The following is a 13,285-nucleotide window of genomic DNA, read 5'->3' as shown; positions in this document are numbered from 1 at the left end:
AAGCATATAGGCATGTAGGTTCAGTGGGTATGTGGTGGGACAAGGAGGTGGGGTCTGGCTCCTAGCCCTCCCCCCTGTGCTTTCCCCACCATAGTGCCACTGTTTGCCTGGCTGTGCATGGGCCAGTGCTGATACTGCTGCTGACTTTCCCAAAGCTGGAGCCAGAGCAGCCCAGAAGGCATTGGGGGAGCAGGCACAGGCAAGTGGGGGAATAGGTAGAAGGGGGCAAGCATATAGGCATGTAGGTTCAGTGGGTATGTGGTGGGACAAGGAGGTGGGGTCTGGCTCCTAGCCCTCCCCCCTGTGCTTTCCCCACCATAGTTGTGGGGCATGAATTTAAGACATCCCTCCAATAATTAGATTCTGTACATGGAAAATGATGATAAATTTTAAATTTTCCATGTGTAGAATCTAGTTATTGGAAATGGGGGTCATGTGAAATTCAAAGTTGTCTTGGATCCCGGTAAATATGGTATGTTTCTAACTTTCCCTTGAATCCTCAGTCTCGTGTTTGAGAAAGTGAGCACCTTTTTTGCTAAATCAGTTGAACCCAGAGGCGGAGTTATCTTGCCCTGCAGTGTTCATTAGACCATGACTTCAACCAGAAAAGGAGAGGAAATTAAATCCACACATACCATTGTCTCTCAGGTTTGAGAGGAATGGGATGGTGGTTGGAGATCTGTCTCATTGCCCCTCCTAATCTTATGTTCCTCTTCGTTTTTAAGAGGCTTCCCCAGCTTCACTCTGCGATCAGAGTTGCTGCCTCAGTCACTGCCCCCCAGCCACCTGCCCCCTGCAATTTCTAATTTCCTCTGCCTTTGTAATTCCCTCAGAGGAGACTTGGTGGCAGCCCATAAGTACATCGGGTGTACATCTGGACCCAGGAGAACATCTGTTCTCCGGGCTCCCTCAGGAAACACGAGGTCCAACAGTCACAAACTGCCGGAAAACCGTTCTAGACTGGACATAAGGAGAAACTTCTTTACTGTCTGAGTCTCTGGAATCTGGAATAGACTCCCCCCCAGAAGTGGTGCAAGCACCTACTCTGGACATGTCCAAGTTGTGTTTGGATGCTTATCTTGCTGGAGTCTCACCCCAGCTGACTTCCTGCTGCTTGGGTAGGGGTCTGGACTCAATGATCTTGTGAGGTTTCTTCCAGCCCTAATTTCTCTGGAATCTATTAAACTTACTATGTCTTAACTTACTCTGGCAGCTCTAGCAGGGCTGTGTTCAGGCCTAGGAGCCCATCCTGTCTCCAGCCTAGCCATCCAGTGGTAGGTGCAGCTCTGGGTCTGGTTCCAAGGCCAGGACTTAAGCTGTTTCCCATTGCAACAGCTTCTGCATGGCTGGGCTAGGACCAGAGGCACCCTGTACTGTGTGATCCCTATCCTCTGCTAAAGCAGGGCCCTGGCAGGAGCCAGAGGTGCAAGGAGAAGGTAAGCGGTGGTAGAGGGGGAGGTGAGCAGAGTGCAGGTTAGGGAGCAGGGAGGGTACAGGGATGGGGGGGACAGGGGGCAGGCAGCCAGGAGGGCAAGTGTGGGTGGGAAATATGCAGCAGGTGTCAGGCCACTTGACTTCCCTGCCACCTACCCCACCAACCACCCACTTTGCCCCCTGCCACTGGTTTCCCCACTGCAGCGGTAGCGGGGGGTGATGAATTTAAGATGATCCTCCAAAAATTAGATTCTAAGCCTGAAAATTTATAACAAATTTACATATTTTCCATTTCGAGAATCTAATTGTTAAGGGGAGAGGTCATCTTAAATTTGAGGAAATACAGTAATCCATAGTTTTATGTAGTATCAGTGATTTAATGTTTTTTCCAAAAAAAGTAAGGACTTGAGATGTTAACGATTAGCTCAAAAGATTATCATTCTGTTTCCAGTAGCTGTTACTATAATATGCATATGCTTGGATAGAAAAATCTCTTTAGGTTAGGAAAAGGAGCCAGGGAGTAAAGAACACTTTACATTCCTAACACTGTGAATAAGACTTCAAAATTTGTTGAATATGAAAAATTGCTGTTGTAGTTGAGTTACATGGTTCTCCCACTGAATAAAACGTTTGAATTACTAAAAAATGTTTTTCTTCTTTTCCAAACATTTTTATTTGTAACGGCTTTTTTCTTTAATACAGGCAGTTGCTGTTTTGCCGCGTAACGTTGGGCAAATCTTTCCTGCAGTTCAGTGCAATGAAAATGGCTCATTCTCCTCCAGGACATCATTCAGTTACTGGTCGACCAAGTGTAAATGGACTAGCTTTAGCAGAGTATGTCATTTACAGAGGAGAACAGGTAGTGGGTTTTTTGGTTTACTTTTTAAAAAAAAAATCATTTTAATAAGCACCCATTATTTTCCCTCAGTAACATATAGGACGCTATTTTAGGATTTCAGGGCTTGCTTTTCAATTTATATAGATAGAGCCCAACGTTTTAAAGAGAACCAGAGGTCCTTGTTTACATAGAACTTCTGAGATGATTGCCAATTCTCATCTGACATAAGTATTTCATTTTAAATCAGGTTGAAAATAATCCCGTAAGAAGTGCTATGAATTTGCTGAAAACATTGGTCTCACTGAATCATTTGCCTAACTAATTTCTCTTTTCAGGCTTATCCAGAATATTTGATTACTTACCAAATTATGAAACCAGAAGTCACTTTAGAAGCTTGAGAAATTGCTTTTGGAAATCGTCAGACCTGAGGATGAAGATACCAACAACCTACACCTTCTAAATGATACTGAATTGTTGAAAATCTTTTACCCACAAGTGATGTGGTGAAAATGTGAACAAAAGATAGCATTTTGACTTGATAAAGCTTTAATAATGTACAGTACGTTTTCTAAAATTTCAAAAACTTCCTCTTTTTCAGCACTTTAACAGATGCCATTCCAGGTAATCTGGGTTTGCCTGTACTAAATTATACACAAAGGATAACTTGAACTATCATTTTTATACAATACTACATTGATATCAAACAGAAATTGTTATGCTTTATACACAAACTTGTTTTACTAATACTGTGTTCTTTAAAACACTACATTTACACTGAATACAATTCATTTGTAAAACTGTAAATAAGAGCTTTTGTACTAGCCTGGTATTTATTTACATTGCTTTGTAATATAAGTGTTTTAGAACTGCAGTCTTGTACAAAGTGTTTTCCCAAACATTGCATTGCTTGTTTTTTCATGCATAGTAGATTGGCAAAGCCTGTTTGATCCCAGGGTTTGTCATCTGAGAGAGAGAAGAATATGTTTGATTTTAATTAAAGTCAAGAATTATCCAATATTGAAACAATTACTCAAATGCTTGTTCTTTAACTTTATTTATGGAATATGCATTCCTGAGAGATGATGATCTATGAAACTAAGACACTCCAGTGGGGCTACTAAGATGATTTCCCACCTACGTGGCAGAGTTTCACACTTCAATTAAATTGTCTCCTGGAGTTTGTATTTTAAGTATAGGTGTAGTTAATGAGTGGCCATGGTTCAAGGCTGGTAGATCCTGCCATTGATAGCTAGTAAATTATTTTCTCTGAATGTAGCTAGAAAGCTTACTTCAAGGAGATAGTTCCTTATTTACATTTAAGCCAAGAAAGCTGAATACATAATACCAGATGAGGGTGAATAAATTTAATGTTTGTATGATGCATTGAAGTAAGCCCATTAACTTGTGGTTCTACATGGGGTAGAAATATTCAAACCAGCCCTGTCTCTTTCTCTGTTTATGTTCATGCTGTAGCTACAATAAAGGTAGGAGTTTCTGTCAGTGTAGAAGTATGTTTTCTGCAATACTTTTTCCTGAGTGAAACTGAGGGCAGGATCCTAATGTTTTTGCATGGAGCTAGCTGTCTTAAGCATTTTCTCATAAGCAGAGAAAGCAACTCTCCCAACTTACTGGCTACACTTGTCCCTTGAAAATCTTTTTTGGGGAAAGGAATGAAATGGAGGTAGACCACCTCTTCCAAGGCACATCAGATAACTGAAGGCACTGCCAGTTCTTACACTCCATCTTAATTCATCTGCATACTGTATATCTGTTTATCTGCAGTTTTTAATTCCATCACTTTTTTGAAATGTATAAATAAAATGCAAACAAATTACAGTTGGTATTGGGCATAATACAGTTGGGCTTAATTTTACATGGAATAAGAGCATATTTTAATTGGTTATATTTCTACACCTAGGACTCTGTCGCATTGGATAATATGTCTATGGGACATGAGATCATGCTAGGGTTTTAATGTAATAATTGGTCAAAATGACTCTTTTTCTGGTTTGGTAATTAGTAATTGTTCTCTGTTTGAGAAGTGTACTAAACCATATGAAGTCATGCGGGAAATCTGAGTGCTGAACAAGATCATACAATTTAACAGTTGCAGAAAGCAATACTGACAGTGAATAAAGGAACTTTGAGGTACTTTTCTCCTAGCATGTTGCCCATTCCTTAGAACATTGTAATGCAGGAATTGGTGTTCATGCGAAATCTGTTAAATGTTTAAACATTGATATTTTAGTTACGTTGCTAAAATATTTCATTCTGTATGAATGATTACGTAATGTCTTGTAAAATATTGTGGTATGATAGCATTAAGTGGTACCACAATGTTCGTTTTGTCTGTTTTAGTTTTTGCATGACATACCTTACATTCTGAAGGTGGAAACTGTAATGGTTTGATGGTTTTGACATTTTCAGGTGAAACTTTTAACTCCATCTTGAAGTATCTTATGTGTACTGTACAACATTCCATACCCAATTAACAATAAATTTAAATTCACTGGTTTTCTGGTAGCATGGGATTAATAGCTTCTTGTATATGGACCAACATTTTCAAGGAAGACATATGACTACTGCAGCAAATTTATTTAATTATAAGGGAATTTAATATGGATTTGAATGTGGGGAACACTTTTTAACATGGATTAATTTCAATCGATAGATTTTGCTGCCAGAGGTTAATCTTAAAGCTTTCTATTAAATTATGAGGCTTTACTCTTAGATCTCTAAAATTAAGACCCCATTGCAAAACTCCAAAAAGTAGGCAAGGTGGGAAAAGTGACAGTTAATTGCAGCAATAATGTACATGATGCATTCCAGTAGCACCTGTTATGCATACACATGCTTATTCTTATGAGGTGTTTTATCATAAATATGGCCACTAGAGGGCAGAAGAGTAAGTATTTACAATGGCTGAAGCAGGTGGCATCTCAAAAGGGTAAGTGATTCAGGGGTCCAAGTTCCAATTAAGATCAATGGGATTTTTGTTCCCAAGGAATTTTTTTCTTTTGAAAATCCTGTATAGCATAGCAAAACTTTTCAAACCTCTGTACTTTGCCACACTTTTTACATTTGGAATTTTAAAAATACACACAACCACTTATATAGCAACCTACCCAGTACTAATGGAGTAAAACCATAACTATCAGCTTTCTTCTGAAAATATTACAAGTACCCTGAGGTTTAATTCTTAATTAAAATGTGCAGTTCCTTTTGCAAGCACCTCTGCAGAGCTTTGAGGAAATAGTGATGCATTGGCTATAATTTCTGATGAGTGTAGTAGTGTTATCTGTTTATGAATATGAAAAAGGAGGTTAAAAGTAACCTGTACAGGAAGGAGGCTCCTGTAATTTCTATCAGGAAGGACTGGAGCCTGGAATTACCATATTCTGCCTCTCCCAGTAGTGAGGAGAAGCAAAAAGAGGAGAAAAGTGGTTTAACTAAGTAGAGGGAACTCTCATGTAATTCCCCCTGGTTAAATCCTAGCTCAGCAACTAAAAGTTGTTGTACTGATGTTGCGTCACAGGCCTCCGTAGTTACTGCCTCAACAGCTTCATGTTGCTGGCTGATTTAATAAAAGGCCACGTTCTTCCTGATATGACTGGTTCAGTACCTTTTGTGGTCACTTTGAGACTGAGGCCACTTTGCTGTTTCTAGTTCGTCACCTCAAGTTGCTGCCCAGGGTTGTCAAGGTATCAAGTGTCCCTGAGATTACCAGCTCAGCTAACATAGTATGTCATGTTTTATTTCAAGGCACAAATGTATATAAATTTATAGCGAAAGATTCAAATTATATCTGTGGGAGCATACTGGTTCAGCATCTCTGTTCTAGGGTAAGGTTTTACTGAGACCATTGGGTCTAATGCGAATGGAAGTTGTCAAGGAATAGACTTCTAGAGATACAGAGCCACTGATGTGATGTCATAAAGACATAACAAATGCCATTTGCTGGGTCAGGCCATAGGTCCATCTAGCCCAGTATCCTGACTTACACAATGGCAGGGAGTGAGAGGGAGGGTAAACAGGTCTCTAATTTAGCACCTGTAGCCGCCTGTGCTCATGTCCAAAGAGAGGACTTGACAGTTACTAATGCAGTTCCTCTAGTTTGCTTGTCACCGAAGCAGCGTATTGTGCAGTCAGTGGTGCAGCCTGGTGTGGTCCTATGGCTGGAGTAGGAAGCAGACCCAACTCCTGACTTCCCTGATTACCAGCAACAGTCATAGCAAATCCTTAAGTTACACTTAGGTATGCAGTTTAAGAATTAGAGGAGCACAGAAAAACAGGACATGGAAGAATATGATAAAAGATAACAGAAGATGGAGGGCCATACACACACCTTTGGTGGTGTCAGAGGTAAATGAGAGAGGTCCTTCTGCCTCAACACTTGATGCACAGCTAAGAACAGTGGTTTCAAGTATTCCTGCCACCTTCCCTTCCTAAACTCATGGATATTTGAGGAACAAAAAACACGTTCTCTCACCAAAAAGCTAAGCGAAGGTCATATGGCTCATCTTCCCACTGGGTGATTTTTAAAGAGCAGTGGAGCTACAGGCCAGGTGGCCAGTTTTTATGTCTCAAAAATACTGTTAATGTGTGGGCAAGACACCAACTTTTGTCTTCTGCTGGGGAATCTTACAAGAAATGGATGGCCTATCTCCCCCTTCTGGAGGATTGTCCTTTCTCCTGGAGGTTGGACTAATGTCCAACATGGTAAGGGTAAAGCAACGCAGGGTCATGTGAAGAAAGGTGAGACTACCAATGCCTAAAATTCTAATGGCACTTTTAAACATCTGAAAAATGGTAGAAATGTTTACATATGGTAGAGAACAGCATATGTTCTTCTTTGCCCTAAAAGAGGTTACTTCCTGTGTAATCCGGGAATGGGGGAGGGGAAGAGTAAAACTACAACAGAGTAAAGAACAGTTGAGCATTTTAAAAGAAGTATCTGTTTCACACATGAGAAGACCTTGTATTTATAGTTGAGGATTAAATACACTAATCTTGTAGTAGTCTGCTCTTAACTGTTAAGAAACCAGATAGCTTTATCTGCATACTAACAATTTAAAATGAATGTGAAATCTATAGCGCAGTGTCAAAAGCAGCACGAGAGACCACCAGTTCTGACAATCAGTCATTCACATTTCCCACTGTTTTGCTCTATTGTAACAAAATGTGAGAAGCTGCTCTCAAGTCCACGCATACAAAGCTCTTCATTAGTCTTTACTGAGGCATGATCTAGGCATCTATGCTGAAGCTGCCAACCTGAAAGAAGTGCTACTTGACGGCATCTGGCAGCCTGGCTTTGCAGCAGATAGATTTATGAGCTGTGAAAGATGGTCAAATTAACATCTAACACATTCTTGATAGGATTAGACTTTCTAGGACATGCAGATATTTGCATATTGACCTGACTCACTACATCAGTATTGTGTCTTCATGGCTCATTTTAATACATAATTTCTGTTAGTCTTTCCCTGTCTTCCTCCTACTACTTTCAGTCACTGCCAGCAGTGATGCAGAAATATACACTTAATATTCTAAGAAGAAATAAGGCTTTTTGGTCCTGACATTTTCTAGTTAGACTATTAATGTTAACTGAAAGTATTAGATGTGAACTATCTGGTCATTCAGGGATGGATGCACTTCAATAGCTCCAAGCTCCAGAAAGGTTTAGTATAAGCATGGATAATGCAGTTTTTATTAGAGTTGCAACAGATAGTGGCTAGCAGTTACAATTGGCTATATTTTTTCTCCCAAGGATGGTAGAGGGAATAAGATAAAATGCAAAAGATCTAACTCTGATTAAAAGATGTTTTAAGTAATAATAAACACATCTTAGAAATATCCCTCTCCCGATTACAACAATGCAAAAAGATGCACAAGTGGTCATACAGTGCTGTGAAAATCATTGTATTCACAGCTTGGTTAAATGAGTTCTTGTGATTTTATTCTCTGGCATTACATTTCTGTCCTGCAACTCCCATCTTTCCCTCATTTGGAGCGAAGGGTGGAAGTCAAAAAAGACCAGAAGACTGAGGGTGTAGTTACACCCCCTTTAGCATGTGCTAAATCTAAGGCATGTCAGGCAGTGCTGAAGTTAGTATATGCTGTGAGCAGTCACATTGTGCAGGACCCTGGGGCACCCTTGAAAGGAGCTCATGGCACCCCAGGGTACTGCAGCACTCTGGTTAAGAATCACTGGTTGAACAGAGAAAACAAAATACTCAATAGCTGTTCATTAATTAGTGCAATCCATCCTATGGAAGAAATAGTATATGACTTTACCATGGTGTATATACAGAGAAGAGAACGAAGGCTGCACAGGCACCCTTATGCAGCATTTCCTACCTTTTGAGTATTTGACATTACAACCTTAGTAGCATTTCTTTAAGTGGTTTTTGCGTACACCTTTTAAAATGGTTGGTAATTGTACAACAGAAGTTCTGGTTATGTTCATTTCAAAAGTAGAAGGGGATTATTATAGAAATCTTACATCCAGAGCAGAACTTCCCCTTAAATTCAGCTTTCAAAATTGCATTTCAACCCTTTAGCGAGAGATGCAACACAGTAGTATGCATCAAAAATAAGAAAAGAGAGTTTGTCAGGGCCCTTAGGAGAGTGGAGACTGGGCATACCAGGAGGAGAATGGTGCTCCCACTTAGATACTAAAGAACAAATATCCTGGAGCAGGTGCTGGCAACCCATTTCCCACTGGCAGAAAAGACTGGATCTGGCCTGCAGCAGGAAGAAGCAGTACCACACAGTGGTGGGTGCACCTTCTCTTCCCCTGAGCTGTGCATTCCTCTGCTGCAGCACCCAAGCCGCCTAGTACTACCCTAGTCCTTCCTCCTTCATGTTGAGGCCTGCTCTCACCCTGCCACCATTTTCTGTTTACCGTCACTGCCAGACTTGGTGTTCTCCATTGCTATTGCTAATGGGAGTCAGCAGCTCTAGGTAGCGAGGGTAAGCAGAGGCTGCAGTAGGGGGATGTGAGATCAGGTGTTGGCACGGAGCAGGGAGGGCTGTGGAGCACCAGAGAGCGGCAGCCTGCAAGAGTGGCCAAGCTACAAGTGTCAGTCTGGCATTCTTAAGAAGTTTCCTGATCCCTGGTCTAGGTTGGTGCCAATTCTCACTGTAAGCGGTTTAGGACTGTTCTGAGACCACAGGTGGGAAAATCCAAGAGAGGTCTAAGGTGATGGCATATACAAGGTCTGTCTACCTACACACCCCCATTTAACATGGGGGGAACCCTCATCTTGGATCTGAGTATGAGGTGAGGGGGTCAGGCAGCCACTACCTCTACCCTGCACCCACTCCTTCCACCCCTCTGCTGCCTCTGCCACCTCCACCATTTGCCCCTCTCTTCCCCATGCCCTTGCTGCTTACCCTCTCTCTGGCTCTGGGCCTGCTTCAGGGACACACAGGTTGGCACAGGGTCCTGATCCTGGCATGTGGAGCCAGGTGGAGGTGGCACAAGCTAGCCCAGGACGTGTGGCATTGATCCTGGTGCACAGGATCCAGTCTGGCCCATGGGCTGAGCCTGCACCACTCACCTGGCCAATGGGGCCAAAAGGTTGATCATCATTGTTCTAAACTGCATTACATGCTCCTGATTCTGAACTCAAGCGTGCCCTCCTTCCAGGACTGGCATTTTGCAGACCTTACTTTGGAAAAGAATCGGCTGTCTCTTCAAAGCCTAACAGTGCTGCTCTTCCTTTGCTGTACCACTCACTGCTGAGTCAAGTGGTTGATTCCTTAGGGAAGCAGCACACCTATTCCATTATTGTGGGCAGAAATTCCAGCCCAGCACCACTGTTGCTTGTTGAATTGAGACTTGAGGGAATACTTTTGACTCCTATCTGTGGTTGAAGTGAGAAGAGGGAGATTAAGTGGCTTACTCTTAACTAGTATTCTGTGACGCTCATTAGGGAATACAAGAAGGCTCTGGTGATGTCCTAAGGCAAGTAGGACACTGCAGTGAAGTTTAAGAGCAGCTGAACGAGAAATGTTTTACGGCAGGTGACTTCTAGAGAGCTGTGAGCTACACACGTTTTATGCAGCTGAAAAGGTAGCAGCAGTTTCCCAAACAGCCCAGAATAAATTAGGTGTGTTGCGTGACCGTGTGTTCCAGCCAGGCCTGCTGTGCAAAGTCTATGCACTGCCAGTAGGAGGCTTCTCTCCTAATAAGCAGGTGACAGAGTTGTGCCAAGAAACTGTTGGTCACATGGCAGGTGCTGTCAGACTTCACATTCCTCCAAATCATTTATGAGCAACCACAAATTTGTAAGGTGAAAAGGAAGTATCACCAGCGGTGTACAGTTGCAGGGGGAGTGGGGGTTCAATTTATGCATCTGCTGATGAAATTCAAGGGAGAAAGTACAGCTTGTTACTTTAGTAGGAAGAGCAACAGTACACATGCACTTTTTAAGTTATTGTTTGTGAATGCTTTAAAATAGTTGCACCACCCTTTGGGACTTTATAGCTTTGAAGTTTTTATATGTATTTGAGATGGTCATTATACAGAGAAGCTGTACCTAGTAATTCATGTCTAAGTTTGGACTCTGCTTTCAGAAATTAACTGCTATGGCTGGGGATAGAGATATCTAAAACTAAAGGCAAGGTTTTGTTTTTATGGCGAGTTGTGATCTCTTTCTTGGACCAACTATATAGTTGGGAAAGAAGTTTGACAAGCTTTTGAGCACGCACTGTCCTTCCTGAAGACACCACGGACAGTATGGATCAAAAAACTTACAGACATTAGGGCTGGAAGATACCTTGTGAGATCATTGGGTCCAGCCCCCTGCCCAAGGGGCAGGAAGTCAGCGGGGGTCAGATCACTCCAGCAAGATAAGCATCCAAATGCAACTTGAACGTATCCAGAGTAGGTGCTTGCTGCACCACTTCTGGGGGGAGTCTATTCCAGGCTCTGGAGACTCGGATGGTAAAGAAGTTTTTCCTTATGTCCAGTCTAAAACAGTCTTCCAGCAGTTTGAGACCATTAGACTTTGTCTTCCCTAGGGGAACCCTGGTGAACAGGCGTTCCGCCAGATCCTGATGCAAACCCCTTATATACTTACAGGCTGCCACCAAGTCACCTCTGAGCCTTTGCGTCTTCAAGCTGAAGAGTCCCATGTCCCTCAGCCTCTCCTCATAAGGCCTCTTCTCTTGACCTCTACTCATGTGCATGGCTGTCCTCTGGACTGTCTCAAGCTTCTCCCTTTCTAAAGTTCAGGCATGCAGTACTCCAGCCGTTACCTCATCAAGACCGAGTAAAGTGGGAGGATGACTTCTACGGTCTTGTTTGAGATGCGTCAGCAGATGCAAGCCAGAGTTTTATTTGCTTTGCCAGCTGCGGCATTGAATTGGTAACTCATGTTCATCTTTTGGTGAATCGTGACCTGCAAGTCTCTTTTGGTTGTAGTGCTAGTGAGTGCAGCACTGCCTCTAAGTATGATGTGTGGTTTTTCTCCTGCAGTGGAGCACCTTGCACTTCTCTGTGTTGAATGTCATCAGGTTTTGATCTGCCCACCTTGCGAGCCTGTCCAGGTCAGCCTGAATTGCCAGCCTATCCTCTAGAGTGACTGCACTTTCCCATAATTTAGTGTCATCTGTGAACTTAGTCTGCTTCTGACACTTGAATCCAGATCATTTATGTCAAACTTCTCTCTCAACTTTACAGATGGTCCAAGAAAAGATCTATCCCCACCCCCCCATACACGTCTTGTACCATCACAGCCACAACACTCCAACCCTACTGAGACTGAAAGGAGAGGTTTTTAATCTCCTTACAATTCAGGAGTGCTATGATCTCCACTTGTTCTTCGGCTTGTAGGGAAAAGTCACAATTAGAGAAGGAATGTGTAATACCAGTGGTGTTCAACCTGTGGCCCACAGGTTGGATCTGGCCACCAAAGTAACTGGATCTGCCCAGTGATTGGGGGAATCAGCAGCAAACAACTCAACCCAGTGCATCCCCTTCCCTGCCATGTGCTGTGCCACTGATGCTCTCTGCAGTCCTTCCTGCTATCTCCCTTTCTTTTCCCCTACAGCAAGCACTCTCCCTCCTTTTCTTCTTCCTTTCTTCTTTATGGCAGGCACTGTTTACCAAGGTAAGATGTCTTCCTCTTGCCCTCCCGTCTTCTTTTCCTCCCCTCCCTTTGACATTGGCAGCCCCCTCCCCCCTTATTGGAGGGAAGTCGTGGCCCATGGTGATACATGGGTGACAGGTACCAAACCCATTGTTCTAAAAGGTTCAGCTCTCCTGTGTTAGATGAATGTAACTGATCAATAGATGGTTGATGGCTCTACGGTACTGATGTGCAAGGAAGAACAGAATCCATCTGCCCATGTTGGTGGTGACGGATTCTGTGGAGAACTCTATCTAGTCCTCCTCTCCTACAATTACCTACAACACAAGGTTTTAAAGGAAAGGATAATGAGTGGGGAATTGAGATCTGCCTCAAAAGTTGGTTCATTTCTTGTCTACAGTAGACTTGCCTCCAAATAAATGTGACTTCTAAGTGTTGCACAGAAGCTGTATGTTATTCTGTAGCTACATGGCTACATTTCTGCATGATTTTGCTTGTACAACTGAAAACTGAAGTTTTTGCTCAAGCAGAATTATCATTATGTGCCCAGCTTTCAGAAGTCCTGATTTGCGCCCCCCCAGAAGCGCTGAATCATGGGCAATTGGTGCCACCTTAGTTGGGGGGGCACATGCCCCCACCATGACGAGTCAGCAACTGGGGGAGTCCCCCCCACCGCCAATCTTGCTGACCAGGCGGGCAGGGGTCCCTCCGCAGCTGATTGGGAAGTGGCCGCAGCACTCCCAGAAGTGGCTGTGGCACTTCATCCAGAGTTCCCGTTCCCCAGCCAGCACTCTCAGAGGCGGCACCAACCTGCCCCACCTGTCTGTCACCTAAATGGGGAGTGCAACCTCTCAGAGGGTGCACTAGCGCTCTCAGGGGGTGTACATCCACCCCTGTGCACCCCTACATGTCACCG

General features: G+C 43.0%; 1 protein-coding gene across 1 annotated transcript in view; it reads left to right on the top strand.

Annotated features, from left to right (window-relative positions):
* The window catches only part of TNKS2 (tankyrase 2), a gene marked incomplete at its 5' end in the record, with an annotated part of 57,046 nt that extends 52,251 nt beyond the window's left edge, over window positions 1-4,795 (top strand). Inside the window, 2 exons of the mRNA XM_019555520.1 lie at window positions 2,137-2,293; window positions 2,608-4,795. Of these exons, the coding sequence (XP_019411065.1) occupies window positions 2,137-2,293; window positions 2,608-2,670 (220 nt within the window). The remainder of the gene's footprint in view (window positions 1-2,136; window positions 2,294-2,607) is intronic.
* Between the last annotated feature and the right edge of the window lie 8,490 nt (window positions 4,796-13,285).

This window comes from Crocodylus porosus, unplaced genomic scaffold, assembly GCF_001723895.1.
Source record: "Crocodylus porosus isolate Cpor-Errol unplaced genomic scaffold, CroPor_comp1, whole genome shotgun sequence".
Classification (NCBI taxonomy): domain Eukaryota; kingdom Metazoa; phylum Chordata; order Crocodylia; family Crocodylidae; genus Crocodylus; species Crocodylus porosus.
The sequence above is the reverse complement of the archived record's forward strand: the minus strand, read 5'-3'. Positions and strand labels throughout refer to the sequence as shown.